We start from the raw sequence: 24,913 nt of genomic DNA, 5'->3' as shown, positions 1-24,913 counted from the left end.
GCACTCCCTCGGTACTGCCCCTCCGACAGTGCAGCGCTCCCTCAGTACTGCTCCTCCAACAGTGCGGCTCTCCCTCAGTACCGCCCCTCCGACAGTGCAGCACTCCCTCAGTACTGCCCCTCCATCAGTGCAGCACCCCCTCAGTACTGCTCCTCCAACAGTGCAGCACTCCCTCAGTACTGCCCCTCCGACAGTGCGGCGCTCCCTCAGTACTGCCCTCCGACAGTGCAGCACTCCCTCAGTACTGCCCCTCCGACAGTGCGGCGCTCCCTCAGTACTGCCCCTCTGACAGTGCAGCGCTCCCTCAGGCAAAAGGGCAGGGCAATGGGACTAATTAAATTGCTTTAAAAGAGCCAACACAGGCAAGATGGGCTGAATGTCCTCCTTTTGTGCTGAGAGATTCTATGATTGTATGACTTGAACCCACATGCCTGTGACTGAGCGAAATCTGACACTTTAACTTGCCCTTAGTATGGTAGTATTGTATTGCAACAGCAGAGGGCAGCACAGCACTGTGGAAAGCATTAAGTTCTGTGGATGGTGAAGTGGAATCACAATGGACCTGACTCACTGTGAATAGCCTCCCCATGATATTTACTGTCACCAAGAGGTGTCCCGTATCACCCTTCGCACTCACCCAGTCTACGAAAGTGAGTCTTTTGTGTAAATGCTGCAAAAATGTGCTTCAGAAAAGGCCCGTTGAAGTTACGGGCAGTGAGCAGGGGAACAGGATTTGACTCCATGACGTGGAAAAAGACTGACGCGAATATTCTAGGATAGAATCTCTCTCCTCACTCTCTTCACCACAATACTCAATTGAGTTACCCACTGGTTTTAATAGTGCCTCTGTCAATGAAATTCGTTTTGTCGATGATTTTACTGAAAGGTTTGTCACTGAAATTATTGGTGTGAGTATTTCCCCGCCGGTGTTGGACATGAAATGATTGTCTCCTCCGGTTAGCCATTAGCAGCAGTGACGCCTAAGTTACAATAACTACGTGAGAGATTCCCAACTACAGACCACTGGGAAATCACGTGCTCTCTATTCCCAGGCGGCTAAGGAACTTTTATTTAAGGTATCGAGTTAGAAAGTTGCAACGTTGAGTGACATTCCTTTCTCTGTTCTGCCAATTTCTATCACTAGCTGCTTTGCCAAGAGCCAGCCGGTAAGTGTTAGTTGTAGAACGTAGAATAGGGAGCCACATATAGCCCTCGTGTCTGTCTTAGCCCTGTGTGTAGATGATACCTGTCTGCTGTGTTTCCCGTATTGTGGTATCTGTGCACATGGAGCCACCTGGAACACTGCTTTGAAAAAAGCTGGACAAATTCAGCTTCCAAAGATTAAGCATTTGTATCTGAGGCGCCTCCAACATACGCGGATAAACTGAGCTTCCCGCCCTGTGCGGATCAGATGACCAGGCTGGAGAATCCCCGTCCCTGAACTGTCCTGCTGATCCTCCAGTGATTGAATGATCTAAGAATTGGAAAGACCACAAATCTCCATTTGGCACTGTTCCCCAGCAAGGGCCTATACTGGCATCAGATTTAGCCCATCGTATGTGTATTTAAATATCTCTAAAACAGCAGCAGCTTCCAACAATATCTGAAACAAAGTCAAACGTCATAGTATTTAGAGATACTATTCTGACAATGTGCAATGGATTTGTTTCTTGCTACATTCTGTGTGTTATATAATTATGCTTACGTTAAGGAATTAGCAATTTTGTGAAAGATTATTGAATGTGTAAAATAATTATTAGTAATACCTGTACCTTTATTTAATTCTGGAACATGAATCGCTTTGCTCCATTTCTCAAATCACTAGCTCCTTTTAAATATTTAAATGATGTTAATACACAGTATTAGGGTTAGAGTTGGCAGTTGAATTGGTCAGTATTGACCCCTTATGTGTTTGCAAAGTGTCACCATGTGCTCCGTTCCTGCTCAGGGCTACAGAATATGAACATTTGAATCAATTCTGGTTCAGAGCCCTGTGTTAGGAGGCTGTGCCTGTGATTCTGCCCCTGTTACAGTGTGGAGTCTGTGGCTACTGGCCAGAGAAAATCAGCAAATTACCAAACATCATATTTGGCTACAATTGAAATAAGAGAGATTAACGGCAAACCCTGGCTCTGCCAAACTCATTGTGTCTTTGACATCCCCTTTGCTACAGCTTTTTGCATTTAGATAAATCCACAGAATAACAAAAGTGATCAAAATGATCTTTGTTATTTATGTCCAACAAACAGTTTGTCTGAAAGTCGAGGCGAAGATTTTGTTAATGCTCACCTGTTCCCCTCAGTAGGATCTGTGTAGGTGAGGCATTAAACTAGCTCGGGCATCAAGGCAGTGAGTGCTACACCACCAAGACCGGTGTAACCGTTCGATACAACCATAACTTGCAATTAGAGTGCCTTTAACGTAGTAAAACAGAGAGGAACATTGAAGAAACCTGAAATGGGATATTCCCGACACGAACTGCGTGTCTTAATCGGTTATATTCACTACATCTGACTCGTATCCAGCGGCGTTACCTGCTTATCGTTGCTTTCCCAATATACATATTGAACGTTATTAATACCCGACACATCACAGTGACACAACTCGAGCGTTGTTCCTTCATTATCTTCACTGTCCTGGTCACACAATGCATCTTATTAATACACAGCACGGTTTGTGTTGTTAGTTAGTTAGTTAGTTACTCGAGCTGACACACATTGCCTGGCTTTAGTCGGTTAGTCTTGCTTGTCATCAGTCAGTGACTCTGGCTGTGTTCATTAACAACTTATTGATTTATTTACTGTCAGGTCTCACAACTACCGCAGGATTCCTTCCCTCTCCTTCTGTTTGTGAATCCAAAGAGCGGCGGCCTTAAAGGGCGAGAGCTTCTGTACAGCTTCCGGAAGCTTCTGAATCCTCATCAGGTCTTTGACCTTTCTAATGGAGGGCCTCTATCTGGGTAATGTCATTTTCTACATGGTACCTGTGGCAAACAAAGGGATTAGCATCTGTAACATTCAGTGCACGAACATTCGCTTAACCTCCGCCCAATGCATTGCATGGTGGCCTAACCTTTGCCCTCTGGAGGCCCCTCTGGCTTACCGCGCCTGCAGCCCTCCCTTCCATGAGGCTGAAGGATATGAGCCGGCACAGGCATGATGGGCCGAATGGCTGTGCTGTGTCATCCTTCGATTCTGCGGCTTTCGAAGAACGGAAAAACTTGTATAACCTGGTGCAGTCGGAAAACAAGAGTCTGCTTGGGTCAAAGGTCACTCCCTCTGCTGGGCCAAAGGTCACTCCCTCTGCTGGGCTAAAGGTCACTACCTCTGCTGGGCCAAAGGTCACTCCCTTTGTTGTGCCAAAGGTCACTCCCTCTGCTTGGGCCAAGGGTCACTCCCTCTGCTGGGCCGAAGGTCACTCGATCTGCTTGGGCCAAAGGTCACTCCCTCTGCTTGAGCCAAAGGTCACTCTGTCTGCTGGGCCAAAGGTCATTCGGTCTCTTTACACAAAGTACTGATGTCCAGGAAATGGGACGTATGTTTGTGATGCTGATCTAACGATACGTCCATCAGATTCTAACTCGAGGCTTAATGAAAGCTTTGGGAATATGCTTAGAACAAATTAATAGTCCCACTCACAATCTGCTGCTTCAACACGGAGCCTGAAAATTCACTATTTTAACTGAAATCTTTACGCATAGTAAACCACTTGTACCTAATGGGTTTCTCGATTCAACTAATCGTCTGCAGAGGCTGACACTTTTAACATGGATTCACCTCACCAAAAACATCATGTGTCAGGCAAGAGAACAAAGCCAGTGATTTAAAGCAGTGTAGAAGGGCTACCCTTTTCAGCACTCACACACACAGCACACACACACACATACACAGCACTCACACACACAGCACTCACACACACAGCACTCACACACACAGCACTCACACTCACAGACACACACACACACAGCATACACACATAGCACACACAGCACTCACACACACACACACACACATATACAGCACTCACACACACACACACACACACCACACACAGCACACACACACAGCACACATAGCACACACAGCACTCACACACACACACAGCACACACAGCACACACACACAGCACACATAGCACACACAGCACTCACACACACACACAGCACTCACACACACACACAGCACACATAGCACACACAGCACTCACACACACACAGCACACACACACAGCACACACAGCACACAGCACACACACACATGCACACAGCGCACACATGCACAACACACACAAAACGCACACAGCACACGCGCGCACAGCACACACTCACACAATACACACACACACACACACACAGAGCACGCAGACAGCACACAAACAGCACAGACTGGGCTCCCCAAAAGGAAAGGACAGGTTGAATTTGTTGAAATGAATTGAACCTTTAATGACAGCCCCGAGGACTGGGTGATTGCAGGACATGTGTCACTCGGCTCAGTATGAGTGGCGACGATACACTGCGGCTGGGCGTCCAGACAATGAGGGCGGGAAGCAGAAGATTGTCCCAGATAATAAAACGCAGAGCACCTGTAAGAGATAGGAGTCAGAATGTGTGAGAGAGGAAGGAAGGAAGTGGTTCCCCTACTGGGCTGTTCAGTAATTATAATAACATGTAACTTCTATGAGTATGAGAAACGGGTGTGATAGGTGAGAGTTTTTCCCTCAAATTCAGGGCAAGTTGAGAAGGCTGTTAAAAAAAACCTGGGATCCTTGGCCTTATTAATCGAGGCATAGAATATAAAACCAAGGAAGACCTTTTATAAATCACAGGTTCGGCCTCAGCTGGGGTATTGTGTCCAATTCTGGGCCCCGCACTTTAGGAAGGATGTGAAGGCCTTTGAGAGGGTTCAGGGGAGATTTCCGAGAATGGTTCCAGGGATGAGAGACTTCAGTTACGGGGATAGACTGGAGAAGCTGGGGTTGTTCTCCTTGGAGCAGAGAAGGTTGAGAGGAGATTTGATCGAGGTGTTCAAAATCATGAGGGGTCTGGACAGAGTCGATCGAGAGAAACTGTTCCCATTGGTGGAAGGGTGGAGAACCAGAGGACACAGATTTAAGGCGATTGGCAGAAGAACCAAAGGCGACACGAGGAGAATGTGTTTACGCAGCGAGTTGTTGTGATCGGGAACGCGCTGCCTGAGAGGGAGGTGGGAGCAGATTCAAAACTAACTTTCAAAGGTAATTGGATAAATATTTAATAAGGAAAAGTTTTCAAGGGTGGTGGGGCTAATTGGATAGCTCTACCAAAGAGCTGGCAGTACCACGGGCCAAACGGCCTCCTCCTGTGCTACCCGATCCTATAATTTCTGTGAACTATATCAAAGCGTGGATAGCTGTGCCTGAGCCAGGGGGTGGTGGGGCACTCCAGTGATGTGCTGCATCAGGCCCTGGCTGTTGTTTATAACCTTTCACCCCTGCAAGGTACATCTTTCACAAGCCAGAAATTTCACACATATCTTGGAGCATTTGACGTTTGGAACACTAGCTGGCAGAGAAAGTAATAAAATATTCAGGGGAGCTCTGGTAGGTTATACATATTTCATGGTACACAGATTCCAGAGGCACATAATCTCCCACAACTCACCCTGCTTGTTTTTTTGCTTTCAATGATTCAGTGGGCGCTGCGTTAATGCTTCATCTCCAGCACAAGCATCTCACAGCCCAAAGAGGGAGAATGAGGCACTGCCGGTAACCCATGGAGCAAAATCTTAACCTGTTTTTAAATACTTTGTCCCTGCTGCAGGATTGAAGCCCGTTGTGTATTTAGCTGCCACCAGCAGATGGGAAGCACTGTAACTCCATCAACCATCGCCACTCTGTGCTAACTCTCCTCCATATCATCTTAAATCCAATACCGGCTGCATCAATTAGTGAATTACCTCTGCACCTTTCCTCGGTTAACTTACAATCCATGTCCACCGCCTTTTCTGGTTTCTGGCGATCTTGAACATGTTATTGAGTTAAATTGATCTGTTCCCCCACAGATCTTGGCTGCAGATTCTGTCATTCTGCTGGGGAACTAAAGCGTGAACCATTTATAACACATTCTTAAATTTCTTTGCCCACCTTCACCTCCAGACTGCACACATTCCGGCAGGTTCCGTATTTCCGAGTACTGGTTTGCGGAGGAGATGGAACAGTTGGCTGGGTTCTGGGTGTGCTGGAGGAGGTTCGACACAAGCTGAACTGTCCAGTGCCTCCTGTCGCTGTGTTACCTTTGGGAACAGGTAAGGCAGCTGGGGGGGATCGTGGGGGGGGCGGGGATGGTGGGGGAGTGGGGGCTCGGCTTAGTGGGGGGGATCGCGGGGATGGTGGGGGAGTGGGGGCTCGGCTTAGTGGGGGGGATCGCGGGGATGGTGGGGGAGTGGGGGCTCGGCAGGGTGAGGGGATCTGGGGGGGGATCGGTGGGGGGGATCTTTGGGGGGAGGGGATCAGTGGGGGGTGGGGGGGGCTCAGTGGGGTGTGGGGGGGGATTGGTGGGGGGGATCTTTGGGGGGAGGGGATCAGTGGGGGGGGCTCGGCAGGGTGAGGGGATCTGGGGGGGGATCAGTGGGGGGTGGGGGGATCAGTGTGGGGGAGGGGCTCGGCGGGGTGGGGGGATCTGTTGGGGGGGGTGGGGAATTGGTCGGGTGGGAGGGCTCAGCGGGGTGGGGGGGGATTGGTTGGGGGGGTGCTCGGCGGGGTGGGGGGGGATCTTTGGTGGGGGGGATCGAGGGGGATCTGTGGGGGGACAGGGGATGGTGGGGGGAGGCGGGTGTGGGGGAGTCGGCCGGGGGGTGATGGGGGAAGGTCGATGGGCGAGGTGGCATAGCATGTTCGAGGACTTTGAAGAGGAAAGGGAGGTTGGAGATGGGGCGGTAGTTTGCAAGGACGGAGGAGGCAAGGGTTCATTTTTTGAGGAGAGGGGTGATGATGACAGATTTGAGGGAGAGGGGCACAGTACCGGAGGAGAGAGAACCATTAACAATATCAGCTAACATGGGAACCAGGAAGGGAAGTTAGGTGGTCCGCAGTTCAGTGGGAATGGGGTCGAGGGATCTGGAAGTGGGTCTCATGGACATGGTGAGCAGAAGATTCGATTGGAGAGGTCGATGAGGATGAAGTGATGTGGGGACAGGCCGGGTAAATGTGATGGCACTGTGTGCCCATGTGGCGGGCCACACTGACTGGATGAGCCAAGCGGCCAGTTTCTGGGCAGTAACATCTGTTTCTATGGAGATATCAATATGAAAACTAACTTTATGCTCAAAAATGAAGGTCATACAATTTCAAACTTGAAAAATATCATAATTCTGTTATTGATAATGTATTAAAATTGAGCAAGTTCCATAATTTACATATGCAAATCTCATTAATGACAATGTTCTGTTTTTATTATTTTAACTTCACTTTCCCTTATTTCAAACTAATGTTTTACACTTGCGTTTCTGTAAATTAATTGCTAACAGTTCCTTGCTCGTTTATCCTGTGCGTCATGTTGTGTTGCCTATGTAGCCGCTGACTGCCTCTAAACGGGTTTCGAAGGTCAGCTTTCAGCCAGTCACAGCTGCTGAGCATAGGGACTGAGGGCCATTTAATTGGTGTGAGCAGGACCAACCAAGTTTGCAGATGAGCTGGGTGGCAGTGTGAGCTGTGAGGAGGATGCTAGGAGGCTGCAGAGTGACTTGGACAGGTTAGGTGAGTGGGCAAATGCGTGGCAGATGCAGTATAATGTGGATAAATGTGAGGTTATCCACTTTGGTGGCAAAAACAGGAAGGCAGAATATTATCTGAATGGTGACAGATTAGGAAAAGGGGAGGTGCAACGAGACCTGGGTGTCATGGTACATCAGTCATTGAAGGTTGGCATGCAGGTACAGCAGGCGGTTGGCATGTTGGTCTTCATAGCTAGGGGATTTGAGTATAGGGGCAGGGAGGTCTTACTGCAGTTGTACAGGGCCTTAGTGAGGCCTCACCTGGAATATGGTGTTCAGTTTTGATCTCCTAATCTGAGGAAGGACGTTCTTGCTGTTGAGGGAGTGCAGCAAAGGTTCACCAGACTGATTCCCGGGATGGCTGGACTGACATATGAGCAGAGACTGAATCAACTGGGCTTGTATCCACTGGAGTTTAGAAGAATGAGAGGGGATCTCGTAGAAACATATAAAATTCTGAAGGGACTGGACAGGTTAGATGCAGGAAGAATGTTTCCGATGTTGGGGAGTTGCAGAACCAGGGGTCACAGTCTAAGGATAAGGAGTAAGCCATTTAGGACCGAGATGAGGAGAAACTTCTTCACTCAGAGAGCTGTTAACCTGTGAAATTCTCTACCGCAGAGAGTTGTTGATGCCAGTTCGTTAGATATATTCAAAAGGGAGTTAGATATGGCCCTGATGGCTAAAGGGATCAAGGGGTATGGAGAGAAAGCAGGAAAGGGGTACTGAGGTTGAATGATCAGCCATGATCATATTGAATGGTGGTGCAGGCTCGAAGGGCCGAATGGCCTGCTCCTGCACCTATTTTCTGTGTTTCTATGTTTCTCCAACAGCACTAGCAAACCCCTCCCCCGCGAGGATATTGGTCCCGGCTCTGTTGAGGTGCAACCCGTCCGGCTTGTACAGGTCCCACCTCCCCCAGAAGCGGTTCCAATGTCTCAGGAATCTAAAGCCCTCCCTCCTGCACCATCTCTCCAGCCAGGCATTCATCTGCTCGATCCTCCTGTTTCTGTACTCACCAGCACGTGGCACCGGGAGTAATCCAGAGATTACTACCTTTGAGGTCCTGCTTTCTAATCTCTCTCCTAGCTCCTTAAACTCTGCCTGTAGGACCTCGTCCTTTTTTCTACCCATGTCATTGGTGCCGATATGGACCAAGATCTCTGGCTGTTCACCCTCTCCCCCCAGAATGTCCTTCAGCCGCTCGGTGACATCCTTGACCCTGGCAACATACCATTCTGGAGTCACGCCTACGGCCGCAGAAACACCTGTCTGCTCCCCTGACTATTGAATCCCCTACCACTATAGCTCTTCCATTCTCTCCCCCCTCCCCCCCCGCAGCTGGGCCACCCGTGGTGCCGTGGACTTGTCTCTGGCTGCACTCCCCAGAAGCACCATCGCCCTCAGAACAGAGTAGCGGTTGGAGAGTGAGGACTCGGGATTCCTGCACTGCCTGCCTAGTTCTCCTCTTCTGTCTGGCGGTCACCCACTCCCTCTCTGCCTGCACACTCTGAAGCTGCGGTGTGACCACCTCTAGAAACGTGCTACCCACGTAGCTGTCAGTCTCACGGACGCATCGCAGTGACTCCAGCCGCTGCTCAAGCTCCAAAACGCGGAGCGCGAGTTGGTGCAGCTGGAGACACCTCCCGCACACGTGGTCGTCCCGGCTGTGGAAAAAAAACTCACCCACTACTCACCAATCAGCTCCTTCCCTTGTGCCGACGTCACTTTTAAACTCTGACGTCCCTTTCGAATGTTGCCTATCGAGCCTCCGCCTCGGCTCCCACTGCTGTCGCCACACAGGTCTGCTGTAGGTAGCAGGCCAGCTCGTTCAGGAGGCATACGGAGCACTTGCCTTTATTAGCCGAGGCATGGACTACAAGAGCAGCTGGGTTATGCTTGAACTGTATAAAACACTGGTTAGGCCACAGCTGGAGTACTGCGTGCAGTTCTGGTCACCACATTACAGGAAAGATGTGATTGCTCTGGAAAGGGTGCAGAGGAGATTTACAAGAATGTTGCCTGGACTGGAGAATTTTGGTTATGAGGAAAGATTAGAGATGCTGGGTCTGTTTTCTTTGGAACATAGGAGGCTGAGGGGAGACCTGTTTGAGGTGTATAAAACCATGAGGGGCCTGGATAGAGTGGCTAGGACGGACCTGTTTCCCTTAGCAGAGGGGTCAACAACCAGGGGGCACAGATTTAAAGTAATTGGGGGGAGGTTTAGATGGGATTTGAGGGGAAATGTCTTCACCCAGAGGGTGATGAGGGTCTGGAACTCACTGCCTGAAAGGGTGATAGAGGCAGAAACCCTCACCACATTTAAAAAGTACTTGGATGTGCACCTGAAGTGCCGTAACCTACAGGGCTACGGACCGAGAGCTGGAAAGTGGGATTCGGTTGGGTAGCTCTTGGTCGGCCAGCACGGACATGATGGGCCGAATGGCCTCCCTCCGTGCTGTAAATTTCTCTGATTCTATAAAGTCCCGTTCACCCACCACCTGTGCTCGCTCCCAGTTAAGCAACACCTCGATTTTAGAGTTCTTATCCTTGTTTTCAAATCCCTCATGGCCTTGCCCCTCCCTATCTCTGTAATCTCCTCCCGCCCCACAACCCCCTGAGATATCTGCACTCCTCTGGGCCGAATGGCGAACATCCTATATACTCCTATGTAATTCTGGCCTCTTGAGAATCCCTGATTATAATCGCTTCACCATCGGTGGCCGTGCCTTCAGCTGCCTGGGCCCCAAGCTCTGGAACTCCCTCCCTAAACCTCTCCACCTCTCTCCTCCTTTAAGACGTCCTTAAAACCTATCTCTTTGATCACATGCAGTAAATTCTCCTTATGGGGCTCGGTGTCACATTTTGTTTTATGACACTCCTGTAAAGCGCCTTGGGACGCTGTACTACATTAAAGGCGCTATATAAATATAAGTTGTTGATGTCTTCAGGTTTTGCTGAGTGCCCCTAAGATACAAAGCACTGGGTGTGTTCGAAGGGGTTCATATATGGAAAGGACAGGCCCCCTCAGCTGTTCATTCACAAGTGCCAAAGCTGGCTGAATGTTCAGACCAATCACACGCGCCATTGTGTCGCCACTGGTGCCAGTGCAAGCCACTGATGGAATGTGTCACTGACTGCTGTCTCACCACCTTTCTTTCTGAAGGCAATGACTTGGCAAGGGTGCTACGCTGGGGACCTGGTTACAGCGGTGAGGATCCCTTCTCCATTCTGGTGGCAGTCGATGAAGCTGAAGAGGTCCTTATGGATCGTTGGACAATCCTCCTCGATGGTCAAGAGGTTGTTGAAGGCACAGAAAACGGTGTCCCTGAGCTGGAACCACCAAAGGTATTTGGAGCAAAAGATCATTGCAGTAGGAGCTGGTATCAGGGTCACAGTGGTGTGTTAATAATTTCATTGGAGTTCGATGGATGGGAAAGACTGAAGGCTTCTGTCAGTAAGCATAATTTAGGCCCTTTATCTGTGGAAAGAGAAGTTCTGGCAAAAGGTCACAGACCTGAAACGTTAACTGTTTCTCTCTCCACAGATGCTGTCTGACCCGCTGAGTATTTCCAGCATCTTAATCTCTTCATCTAAAATTGTTGCTGAGTGAAGTAGGCTTGGGATTCATTTGCTTTTATTTCAGCCTGGTTGTCTCGTGTACAGCATGCAAAAATTACAAAATCATTAATTTTATGAGAAACTTTTTGAGCTGAAATGTGATCCTGTGGCTGAATGTTCCCTGCGCACAAACCATTGAATCAAACGGTCTCGGAGTGTCCTGGGACAGAAGCTCTCTCGATTACATTGTAGTCCGTGCAGTCCTGCCCGTGTCTCACGGGTAGAATATGATGATGTCACAGCGAGACCGTGATTGGCAGTTGCTGCCACGATAACACTTCACTTTCCTTTGATGTCAGAAAATTTGCATATATTTACATTTATAAAATGTGCATATATTTACATCTATAAAATTTGCATATATTTACATCTATAAAATTTGCATGTATTTACATCTATAAAATTGCAGAACTGTAACATTTTTAACTGGATCACATTATTTTGAATTCTGATTATTCAAATAAGTTAAATTTAATAATTCAGTTCTTTTTGATGTGTCTGCACTGACTGACCCACTGCATCAGCCAGAGAACAGCAATAGTCGAAGACTGTCAGTAAAAAGTTGCCACTGCCCATCGGTTGTTGCTGAGATTGTCTTCAGCACTTCTTCAAAATGCTGCCGGGTTTTGGATATTACAGCTCAACCACAGATAAGGCTATTGGTCCAGGCACATTGGGCCGAGGGGCCTCTTTCTGTGCCGTATTATTCTATGATTCTGTTGGAAATAACCTTTGATGGAAAACAAATGTTCACAACCAGGTGCATTTTTTTTAACCTAGAGCCTTGCACATGTCATTGGTGGAACCTTGCAGATACCTTTGGTCTGGTACCTGGACAGCCCAAACCCACTGGGCCACATTGTCTCTCCTTCTCCGCAAATCATTCTGAGGCTGCAAGGCTCCATGCCAGAGCTGCACGGGAGCAACTCAAGAACATCAGAAATAGGAGCAGGAGTCGGCCATTCGGCCCCTCGAGCCCGCTCCACACACTTTCCCACCCACCCCATATCCCTTGATTCCTCTAGAGTCTCAAAATCTCTCGATCTCAGCCTTATTGAGCTGCTCAGTGACAGGGCTTTGGTGAAGAGAAGTTTAAGGTTGGAGCTAAACTCTACCTGTGTAGAAAAAATAAAACACTGTGGAAATACACAACAGTTCAGTCGCATTCGTAACAGAAAAGGAAGGTGATGATATTCCAGCTGTGAACTCTCCATATGACCATTATATTTGTAAAAAGACTTGCATTTCTATAGCGCCTTTCACGACCGCCAGACGTCTCAAAGCGCTTTACAGCCAATGAAGTACCTTTTGGAGTGTAGTCACTGTTGTAATGTAGGAAATGCGGCAGCCAATTTGCGCACAGCAAGATCCTGATAATGACCAGATAATCTGTTTTTGTGATGTTGACTGAGGGATAAATTTTGCCCAGCACACCGGGGAGAACTCCCCCGCTCTTCTTCTAAATAGTGCCATGGAATTTTTTACGTCCTTCTAAGAGAGCAGATGGGGCCTCGGTTTAACATCTCATCCGAAAGACGTCACTTCCGACAGTGCAGCACTCCCTCAGTACTGCCCCTCCGACAGTGCGGCACTCCCTCAGTACTGCCCCTCCGACAGTGCGGCGCTCCCTCAGTACTGCCCCTCCGACAGTGCGGCGCTCCCTCAGTACTGCCCCTCCGACAGTGCGGCGCTCCCTCAGTACTGCCCCTCCGACAGTGCGGCGCTCCCTCAGTACTGCCCCTCCGACAGTGCGCCGCTCCCTCAGTACTGCCTCTCTGACAGTGCGCCGCTCCCTCAGTACTGCCCCTCCGACAGTGCGGCGCTCCCTCAGTACTGCCCCTCCGACAGTGCGGCGCTCCCTCAGTACTGCCCCTCCAACAGTGCGGCACTCCCTCAGTACTGCCCCTCCGACAGTGCGCCGCTCCCTCAGTACTGCCCCTCCGACAGTGCGGTGCTTAGAACATAAGAACATAAGAATTAGGAACAGGAGTAGGCCATCTAGCCCCTCGAGCCTGCTCCGCCATTCAACAAGATCATGGCTGATCTGGCCGTGGACTCAGCTCCACTTACCCGCCCGCTCCCCATAACCCTTAATTCCCTTATTGGTTAAAAATCTATCTATCTGTGATTTGAATACATTCAATGAGCTAGCCTCAACTGCTTCCTTGGGCAGAGAATTCCACAGATTCATAACCCTCTGGGAGAAGAAATTCCTTCTCAACTCGGTTTTAAATTGTCTCCCCCGTATTTTGAGGCTGTGCCCCCTAGTTCTAGTCTTCCCGACCAGTGGAAACAACCTCTCTGCCTCTATCTTGTCTGTCCCTTTCATTATTTTAAATGTTGCTATAAGATCACCCCTCATCCTTCTGAACTCCAACGAGTAAAGACCCAGTCTACTCAATCTATCATCAGAAGGTAACCCCCTCATTCCCGGAATCAGCCCAGTGAATCGTCTCTGTACCCCTTCCAAGGCTAGTATATCCTTCCTTAAGTAAGATGACCAAAACTGCACGCAGTACTCCAGGTGTGGCCTCACCAATACCCTGTACAGTTGCAGCAGGACCTCCCTGCTTTTGTACTCCTTCCCTCTCGCAATGAAGGCCAACATTCCATTCGCCTTCCTGATTACCTGCTGCACCTGCAAACTAACTTTTTGGGATTCATGCACAAGGACCCCCAGGTCCTTCTGCACCGCGGCATATTGTAATTTCTCCCCATTCAAATAATATTCCCTTTTACTGTGTTTTTTCCCCCAAGGTGGATGACACTTTCCGACATTGTATTCCATCTGCCAAACCGTAGCCCATTCGCTTAACCTGTCTAAATCTCTTTGCAGCCTCTCTGTCCTCGACACAACCCGCTTTCCCTCAGTACTGCCCCTCCAACAGTCCGGCACTCCCTCAGTACTGCCCCTCCGACAGTGCGACGCTCCCTCAGTACTGCCCCTCCGACAGTGCGGCGCTCCCTCAGTACTGCCCCTCCGACAGTGCGGCGCTCCCTCAGTACTGCCCCTCCGACAGTGCGGCGCTCCCTCAGTACTGCCCCTCCGACAGTGCGGCGCTCCCTCAGTACTGCCCCTCCGACAGTGCGGCGCTCCCTCAGTACTGCCCCTCCGACAGTGCGGCGCTCCCTCAGTACTGCCCTTGCGACAGTGCGGCGCTCCCCCAGTACTGCCCCTCCGACAGTGCGGCGCTCCCTCAGTACTGCCCCTCCGACAGTGCGGTGCTCCCTCAGTACTGCCCCTCCGACAGTGCGGTGCTCCCTCAGTACTGCCCCTCCGACAGTGCAGAGCTCCCTCAGTACTGCCCCTCCGACAGTGCAGAGCTCCCTCAGTACTGCCCCTCCGACAGTGCGGCGCTCGCTCAGTACTGCCCTTGCGACAGTGCGGCGCTCCCTCAGTACTGACCCTCCGACAGTGCGGCGCTCCCTCAGTACTGACCCTCTGACAGTGCGGCGCTCCCTCAGTACTGACCCTCTGACAGTGCTGCGCTCGCTCAGTACTGACCCTCCGACAGTGCTGCGCTCGCTCAGTACTGCCCCTCCGACAGTGCGGCGCTCCCTCAGTACTGACCCTCCGACAGTGCAGTGCTCCCTCAGTACTGCCCCTCCGACAGTGCTGCACTCGCTCAGTACTGCCCCTCCGACAGTGCTGCACTCGCTCAGTACTGCACTGGGGAGTCGGCCTCGATTTATGAGCTGATATGGTGTGGGACTTGAACCTACGATCTGACTCAGGCGAGCGTCCTGCCCACTGAGCCACAGCTGACACTGATGTATCAGGTTTAGAACATTCGGAGGTTCAGCTGTTTGGATCGGGCGGGAGGCCCTGCACTTGCTTCAGGCTCCAATCGTTCACGCAGTTGCCGGGGAGACTGACTGATTTCCCTTTGACCTCGCATCCACCGAGCCTCCGCGGGCCGTATCACAGCAACTGCACTTTGCACCTGTTGTTAAACTGCCTGTATTTACTCAGTGCTAACATATTTGCGAGGCAAGTCACTAAACACATTTTCCATTTTTTTTTTGTGGTCAAAGTTATTTGTTGGTTTTCTGACCTCATGAACACATCACGTGTTGGGAAATTCCAGAACACAAAGGTTACATTGGAACCAGAATAATGGTGTGTGTAGTTTAAGCAAGGTTCCAATAATGAAGACTGAAGCCAAGGATAATTGAAGCCATTGTAGCTGATTAGCTGCAGGGGGAGAGATGCTGAGGGGCTAGTTGTACTTGATCAGAACATCCTTTACTGTTGGCAGATTGTACAAATGAACAACTATTGTGGGATTGGAATTGATGCCGAACTCAGCCTGGACTTCCACCAAGCCAGGGAAGAAGATCCGGACAAGTTTAATAGCAGGTCAGTCGTCTACTCATTTATGGATTTCATTGCAGGCAAAATGAAGCCAGATTGGTCTGAATTTGGACTGTTCTGACGAAGGGTCATCGACCCGAAACGTTAACTCTGTTTCCTCTCCACAGATGCTGCCTGACCCGCTGAGATTTCCAGCATTTTCTGTTTTTATTTCAGATTCCAGTGTCCGCAGTATTTTGCTTTTGTATTGGTCTGAATTTGGTTGATAGTTATAAGCGCCCCTGGAAAACTAGCGAACACTGACCAACAGCGGCAAAGCACGGACAGCCCACGGTCAGCCTGAATTAAAACCCAGGACAAGTGAGAAGAAGCAGGGATCCAGGTTTTGTACCTGAAGCGATAGTGCACAACCTCCACTTGTATCGGGAGAAATATAATCCAAGTACATGGAAACCTGCCCACTCAGTTCCCCATCATCATCATAGGCGGTCCCTCGAAGCGAGGATGACTTGCTTCCACGCCGAAAAGGGATGAGTTCCCAGGTGTTTCAATGAAGGACCTAATATTCCAGATCCCGAACTACATCCTGAAGGGTGGAAGATGCCTGTGCGTGGAATTTTTTAACGTGGGGTGACCGTTGCACACCAGCCACCACACGGGCTTGACAGAGCGAGGTCTGGGTCCAGTGGCAAGGGTTAACCAGGACGACTGGAGACCTGCTCTGCTGCACAGACCTAGTGCACACATATATCACAGTGTGGGCTGGGCCCGTGCTGTCCCTGGGCCCTCGTCTCTTCTGGGTCCCGAACTCAGCCTCTCCTGTATCACTGTCCATTCAGTTACACACCCCTCCTGTCCTCTCTCTCTATCACTGCAGTTACAAACCTCTCTCTATCTCCCTGTTTATGGATCATTGTTATTTAGCTAAAAAATATATTTTGTGACATTTTGATCTCAGGTCACCTAATTCTCCAAATCACACAGGACTTTTTATAAGCCAAATTCAGCACCAATTATTGTAGTTAGTTCATCCTTAAAGCTTGCTAAAATGTTATGTTGAATGTGAAAAACTTGAATTTCCTGGTGATCGGACCAATGTTGGTACAAATGCAGATACTCGGTTGGACTGAGTCACCGTTCAACCAAGGAGTTTGCTGCAGGCTGATTGGAGGACAGAATCTCCGTGGTATACTGTGGAAGTACAAACATTAATAGGAGCTGTCTATATGAATCATAGAATCAGAGAAGTTTACAGCACGGAAGGAGGCCATTCGGCCCATCGTGTCCGTGCCGGCCGACAAAGAGCTACCCAGCCACATAAGAACATAAGAATTAGGAACAGGAGTAGGCCATCTAGCCTCTCGAGCCTGCTCCACCATTCAACAAGATCATGGCTGATCTGGCCGTGGACTCAGCTCCCGCTCCCCACAACCCTTAATTCCCTTATTGGTTAAAAATCTATCTATCTGTGACTTGAATACATTCAATGAGCTAGCCTCAACTGCTTCCTTGGGCAGAGAATTCTACAGATTCACAACCCTCTGGGAGAAGAAATTCCTTCTCAACTCGGTTTTAAATTGTCTCCCCCGTATTTTGAGGCTGTGCCCCCTAGTTCTAGTCTCCCCTACCAGTGGAAACAACCTCTCTGCCTCTATCTTGTCTATCCCTTTCATTATTTTAAATGTTTCTATAAGATCACCCCTCATCCTTCTGAACTCCAACGAGTAAAGACCCAGTCTACTCAATCTATCATCATAAGGTAACCCCCTCATCTCCGGAATCAGCCCAGTGAATCGTCTCTGTACCCCCTCCAAAGCCAGTATATCCTTCCTTAAGTAAGGTGACCAAAACTGCACGCAGTACTCCAGGTGCAGCCTCACCAATACCCTATACAGTTGCAGCAGGACCTCCCTGCTTTTGTACTCCATCCCTCTCGCAATGAAGGCCAACATTCCATTCGCCTTCCTGATTACCTGCTGCACCTGCAAACTAACCTTTTGGGATTCATGCACAAGGACCCCCAGGTCCCTCTGCACCGCAGCATGTTGTAATTTCTCCCCATTCAAATAATATTCCCTTTTACTGTGTTTTTTTTCCCAAGGTGGATGACCTCACACTTTCCGACATTGTATTCCATCTGCCAAACCTTAGCCCATTCGCTTAACCTATCTAAATCTCTTTGCAGCCTCTCTGTTTCCTCTACACAACCCGCTTTCCCACTAATCTTTGTGTCATCTGCAAATTTTGTTCCACTACACTCTGTCCCCTCTTCCAGGTCATCTATGTATATTGTAAACAGTTGTGGTCCCAGCACCGATCCCTGTGGCACACCACTAACCACCGATTTCCAACCCGAAAAGGACCAATTTATCCCGACTCTCTGCTTTCTGTTAGCCAGCCAATTCTCTATCCATGCTAATACATTTCCACTGACTCCGCGTACCTTTATCTTCTGCAGTAACCTTTTGTGTGGCACCTTATCGAATGCCTTTTGAAAATCTAAATACACCACATCCATCGGTACACCTCTATCCACCATGCTCGTTATATCCTCAAAGAATTCCAATAAATTAGTTAAACATGATTTCTCCTTCATGAATCCATGTTGCATCTGCTTGATTGCACTATTCCTATCTAGATGTCCCGCTATTTCTTCCTTAATGATAGTTTCAAGCATTTTCCCCACTACAGATATTAAACTAACTGGCCTATAATTACCTGCCTTTTGTCTGCCCCCTTTTTTAAACAGAGGCGTTACATTAGCTGCTTTCCAATCCACTGGTACCTCCCCAGAGTCCAGAGAATTTTGGTCGATTATAACGAATGCATCTGCTATAACTTCCGCCATCTCTTTTAATACCCTGGGATGCATTTCATCAGGACCAGGGAACTTGTCTACCTTGAGTCCCATTAGCCTGTCCAGCACTACCTCCCTAGTGATAATGATTGTCTCAAGGTCCTCCCTTCCCACATTCCCGTGACCAGCAATTTCTGGCATGGTTTTTGTGTCTTCCACTGTGAAGACCGAAGCAAAATAATTGTTTACGGTCTCAGCCATTTCCACATTTCCCATTATTAAATCCCCCTGCTCATCTTCTAAGGGACCAACATTTACTTTAGTCACTCTTTTCCATTTTATATATCTGTAAAAGCTTTTACTATACGTTTTTATGTTTTGCGCAAGTTTACCTTCGTAATCTATCTTTCCTTTCTTTATTGCTTTCTTCGTCATTCTTTGCTGTCGTTTAAAATTTTCCCAATCTTCTATTTTCCCACTAACCTTGGCCACCTTATACGCATTGGTTTTTAATTTGATACTCTCCTTTATTTCCTTGGTTATCCACGGCTGGTTATCCCTTTTCTTACCGCCCTTCTTTTTCACTGGAATATATTTTTGTTGAGCACTATGAAAGAGCTCCTTAAAAGTCCTCCACTGTTCCTCAATTGTGCCACCGTTTAGTCTGTGTTTCCAGTCTCCTTTAGCCAACTCTGCCCTCATCCCACTGTAGTCCCCTTTGTTTAAGCATAGTATGCTCGTTTGAGACACTACTTCCTCACCCTCAATCTGTATTACAAATTCAACCATACTGTGATCACTCATTCCGAGAGGATCTTTTACTAGGAGATCGTTTATTATTCCTGTCTCATTACACAGGACCAGATCTAAGATAGCTTGCTCCCTTGTAGGTTCTGTAACATACTGTTCTAAGAAACAATCCCACTTTCCAGCTCTCGGTCCGTAGCCCTGTAGGTTACGGCACTTCAGGTGCACATCCAAGTACTGTTTAAATGTGGCGAGGGTTTCTGCCTCTACCACCCTTTCAGGCCTCACCACCCTCTGGGTGAAGACATTTCCCCTCAAATCCCCTATCAATTATTTTAAGTCTGAGCCCCCTGTTGTTGACCCCTCTGCTAAGGGGAATAGGTCCTTCCTATCCACTCTATCCAGGCCCCTCAATGTTTTACTCATTTAATTAAAATGATTATCTGAACTCAAGGTGTATATTTTTTTTAAATATTTTTCACTACAGGTTCCATAATAAAGGAGTTTATGTCAAAGTTGGTTTGCAGAAGATTAGCCACACCCGTAGTCTGCACAGAGATTTAAAGCTTCAAGTGGATGATCGTGAAGTGGAACTTCCCAATATTGAAGGCCTTATCTTCCTCAACATTCCCAGGTAAACAAAGCTGGCTCCACATCTTCCTGACCATTCCTGGGTAAACAAAGCAGGCTGCTTGCCTTGCTGCCTGGATGGTCTCCTGTATTGTGATTCTCTTCTCCTTTCAGGTCTAACTAAGGACATTGAAATTAATCTTTAGATGTTCCAAGTTCCAAGTTCCAACTTGTTTGATCTCGAAGTATCTCTGTAACTTCCTACAGCCCTACAACCTCCCCAGAATTCTCCACTGCCTCTGATATTGTCCAATTACACATTTGGAAAATTGAAGCTATTCCTTGCCACAAACTCTGTGCGAACCATCGCTTGCATCCCTCTCCCTGGTCATTGTCTCAGGCTGAACAGACTCGTCACAGCCTCACAGTCCGATTTTATCCATCACCAAGACCATCTCTGAAACATCGCCCATCCCCACCCTGCCTCAGCTCATCCGCTGCTGAAACCCTCATCCATGTCTTTTGTTACCTCCAGACTCTCCCCGCTGACCCACATTGGCTTCAGATTTGAAATTCTCATCCTCGTGTTCAAATCCCTCCATGGGCCTCGCCTCTCCCCATGTCTGTAACCTCCTCCAGCCCCACAACTTCTCACCCCGCGATCTCTGCACTCCTCCAATTCTGGCCTCTCCCGCATTCTCCCATCACTCCACCATCGGCGGCCGTGCCTTCAATTGCCGAGGCCACAAGCTCTGGAATTCCCTTCCCAAACCTCTCTGCCTCTCTCCTCCTTTAAAACCCACCTCTTTGACCAACCTTCCTAATATCTCATTCTACGGCTTGTTAATTTTTGTCTGATTATGCTGCTGTGAAGTACCCTGAGATGTTTTGCAATATTAAAGGTGCTATATAAATGCAGGTTGTTGCTGTTCCTCCTCCAGCTGGCTGGGATGAGATCATTCCACACGGGTGACATCAGACCCGGCCCCTCCCACGTCTCTGATCCCAATTGGGACGGAGCTGAATTCTGAAATATTTGTGATGTGTGACAACTCAATGTTTGGTGAACTCGGTCCCCACCAACAATCTCCAACCATCAGCTCAGTAATCATGTCCCTCTTCCCGCTTGGTGCTGGACAATTCCTGCTCAGTAAAGCACCCTGCTGTTAACTTACTTTCATTGCCTTGAGATCTCGTTGCATTCTGAAGCACTTTGAAGAAAGTCAGGGAATGTATACGCCTGAGTTCTCCCTTCGTGCTTCCATTGTCCATGTCTTCCCCCGAGTGCTTTACAGTGCGGTCAGTCCCATCACTCGGTATTTTGCAGACACATTACACAAACATTAAAAATAATTTCTCCCAAGTCAGGACGGTGCTTCACTGTGACTGATCCTGCGACAACCTTGGTGTCCTGGCTTTAGTTACAGTGAATAACCGCTGAATGTGGCCCTTTATTCCAACTCCAGGAGTCGCAAGCTTTTGTGAAAAAGCTGCTTTGAAAAGTATTCTTGCTCGAAACTCGGATTCTCGTTCAGCCTACATTCCGCATTTAGACAACAGCAGCGAGGAGAGAGGACATCCAGGAGATACTCGAAAGCCTGAATGTTCAGCTCTGACTTATCATCAGAGGCAGTCCCTTGGAATCGAGGAAGACTTGCTTCCACTCTTAAAATGGGTCTTTAGGTGGATGAACAGTCCAATACGAGAACCACAGTCTCTGTCACAGGTGGGACAGACAGTGGTTGAGGGAAGGGGAGGGTGGGACAGACAGTGGTTGAGGGAAGGGGAGGGTGGGACAGACAGTGGTTGAGGGAAGGGGAGGGTGGGACAGACAGTGGTTGAGGGAAGGGGAAGGTGGGACAGGTTTGCCGCACACTCCTTCCGCTGCCTGCGCTTGGTTTCTGCATGCTCTCGGCGATGAGACTCGAGGTGCTCAGCACCCTCCCGGATGCACTTCCTCCACTTAGGGCGGTCTTTGGCCAGGGACTCCCAGGTGTCAGTGGGGATGCTGCATTGGGCTAAATTACCAGTACTGTGTACAAAGATGTGTTTCTAGAAACATAGAAAAAAGGTACAGGAGTAGGCCATTCAGCCCTTCGAGCCTGTACCACCATTCAATATAATCATGGCTGATCATGCACCTCAGTACCCTATTCCTGCTTTCTCTCCATACCCCTTGATCCCTTTAGCCATAAGGGCCACATCTAACTCCCTTTTGAATATATCTAACGAACTGACCTCTACAACTTTCGGTGGTAGAGAATTCCAAAGGTTCACAATTCTCTGAGTGAAGAAGTTTCTCCTCATCTCAGTCCTAAATGGCTTGCCCCTTATCCTTAGACTATGTTCCCTGGTTCTGGACTTCCCCAACATCGGGAACATTCTTCCTGCATCTAACCTGTCCAGTCCGTCAGAATTTTATATGTTTCTATGAGATCCCCTCTTATTCTTCTAAATTCCAGTGGATACAGGCCCAGTCGATCCAGTCTCTCCTCCTATGTCAGTCCTGCCATCCCGGGAATCAGTCTGGTGAACCTTCGTTGCACTCCCTCAAGAGCAAGAATGTCCTTCCTCACATTAGGAGACCAAAACTGAACACAATATTCCAAGGCCCTGTACAACAGCAGTAAGACCTCCCTGCTCCTATACTCAAATCCCCTAGCTATGAAGGCCAACATGCCATTTGCCTTCTTCACCGCCTGCTGTACCTGCATGCCAATTTTCAATGACTGATGTACCATGACACCCAGGTCTCGTTGCACCTCCCCTTTTCCTAATCTGTCACCATTCAGATAATATTCTGCCTTCCTGTTTTTGCCACCAAAGTAGATAACCTCACATTTATCCAGATTATATTGCATCTGCCATGCATTTGCCCACTCACCTAACCTGTCCAAGTCACCCTGCAGCCTCTTAACATCCTCCTCACAGCTCACACTGCCACACAGCTTAGTGTCATCTGCAAACTTGGAGATATTACATTCAATTCCTTCGTCTAAATCATTAATGTATATTATTAATAGCTGGGGTCCCAGCACTGAACCTTGCGGTACCCCACTAGTCACTGCCTGCCATTCTGAAAAGGACCCGTTTATTCCTACTCTTTGCTTCCTGTCTGCCAACCAGTTCTCTATCCACGTCAGTACATTACCCCCAATACCATGTGGTTTAATTTTGCACACTAATCACTTGTGTGGAACCTTGTCAAAACTTTTGAAAGTCCAAATATACCACATCCACTGGTTCTCCCTTGCCCACTCTACTAGTTACATTCTCAAAAAATTCCAGAAGATTTGACAAGCATGATTTCCCTTTCATAAATCCATGCTGACTTGGACCGATCCTATCACTGCTTTCCAAATGCGCTGCTATTACATCTTTAATAATTGATTCCAATATTTTCCCCACTACCGATGTCAGGCTAATCGGTCTATAATTCCCTGTTTTCTCTCTCCCTCCTTTTTTTAAAAGTGGGGCTACATTAGCTACCCTCCAGTCCATAGGAACTGATCCAGAGTCTACAGAATGTTGGAAAATGATCACCATTGCATCCACTATTTCTAGGGCCACTTCCTTAAGTGCTCAAGGATACAGACTATCAGGTCCTGGGGATTTATTGGCCTTCAATCTCATCAATTTACCTAACACAATTTCCTGACTAATAAGGATTTCCTTCAGTTCTTCCTTCTCACTAGACCCTCGGTCCCCTAGTATTTCCGGAAGGTTATTTGTGTCTTCCTTCGTGAAGACAGAACCAAAGTATTTGTTCAGTTGGTCTGCCATTTCTTTGTTCCCCATTATAAATTCACCTGATTCTCACTGCAAGGGACCTACATTTGTCTTCACTAATCTTTCTCTCCACATATCTATAGAAGCCTTTGCAGTCAGTTTTTATGTTTCCGGCAAGTTTCCTCTCATACTCTATTTTCCTCCTCCTAATTAAACCCTTTGTCCTCCTCTGCTGAATTCTAAATTTCTCCCAGTCCTCAGGGTTGCTGCTTTTTCTGGCCAATTTATATGCCACTTCCTTGGATTTAACACTATCCTTAATTTCCCTTGTTAGCCATGGTTGAGCCACCTTCCCCGTTTTATTTTTACTCCAGACAGGGATGTACAATTGTGGAAGTTCATCCATGTGATCTTTAAATGTTTGCCATTGCCTATCCACTGTCAGCCCTTTAAGTATCATTTGCCAGTCTATCCTAGCCAATTCACGTTTCATACCATCGAAGTTACCTTTCCTTAAGTTCAGGACCCTAGTTTCTGAATTAACTGTGTCACTCTCCATCTTAATAAAGAATTCTACCATATTATGGTCACTCTTCGCCAAGGAGCCTCACACAACAAGATTTCTAATTAGTCCTTTCTCATTAAACACCACCCAGTCTAGGATGGCCAGCTCTCTAGTTGGTTCCTCGACATATTAGTCTAGAAAACCATCCCTAATACACTCCAGGAAATCCTGCTGTACCTTTATTGCATGCATCCCTAATTTCCTGTTTGATGCCATCCACAACTTCACTACTACTGTTTGGTGGTCTGTACACAACTCCCACTAGTGTTTTCTGCCCTTTGGCGTTCCGCAGCTCCACCCATACCGATTCCACATCATCCAAGCTAATGTCCTTCCTTACTATTGTGCTAATCTCCTCTTTAACCAGCAACACTACCCCACCTCCTTTTCCTTTCTGTCTATCCTTCCTGACTATTGAATACCCTTGGATGTTGAGTTCCCAGCCTTGGTCACCCTGAAGCCATGTCTCTGTAATCCCAATTACATCATATCCGTTAACAGCTATCTTCGCAGTTAATTCATCCACCTTATTATGAATGCTCCTCGCATTGAGACATAGAGCCTTCAGGCTTGTTTTTTTTAACATTCTTTGCCCTTTTAGAATTATGTTGTAATGTGGCCCTTTTTGATTTTTGCCTTGGGTTTCTCTGCCCTCCACCTTTCCTTACCTGCTTTCTACCTTTTGCTTCTGACCCCATTTTACTTCCCCCTGTCTCCCTGCATAGGTTCCCATCCCCCTGCCATATTAGTTTAAACCCTCCCTAACAGCACTAGCAAACACTCCTCCTAGGACATCGGTTCCGGTCCTGCCCAGGTGCTGA

The 24,913-nt window shown here is 48.2% G+C and overlaps 1 protein-coding gene across 2 annotated transcripts in view; it reads left to right on the top strand.

Annotated features, from left to right (window-relative positions):
• The window catches only part of LOC139251202 (diacylglycerol kinase theta), a 143,203-nt gene that overhangs the window by 109,310 nt on the left and 8,980 nt on the right, over nt 1-24,913 (top strand). For both annotated transcript variants that reach the window (XM_070873175.1, XM_070873176.1), the window contains exons 16-20: nt 2,808-2,959; nt 6,133-6,281; nt 10,915-11,096; nt 15,629-15,729; nt 19,716-19,862. In XM_070873175.1, coding sequence (XP_070729276.1) covers nt 2,808-2,959; nt 6,133-6,281; nt 10,915-11,096; nt 15,629-15,729; nt 19,716-19,862 — 731 coding nt within the window. The remainder of the gene's footprint in view (nt 1-2,807; nt 2,960-6,132; nt 6,282-10,914; nt 11,097-15,628; nt 15,730-19,715; nt 19,863-24,913) is intronic.

The sequence above is a fragment of the Pristiophorus japonicus genome, chromosome 2 (genome assembly GCF_044704955.1).
Source record: "Pristiophorus japonicus isolate sPriJap1 chromosome 2, sPriJap1.hap1, whole genome shotgun sequence".
NCBI classification, from domain to species: domain Eukaryota; kingdom Metazoa; phylum Chordata; class Chondrichthyes; family Pristiophoridae; genus Pristiophorus; species Pristiophorus japonicus.
The sequence above is the reverse complement of the archived record's forward strand: the minus strand, read 5'-3'. Positions and strand labels throughout refer to the sequence as shown.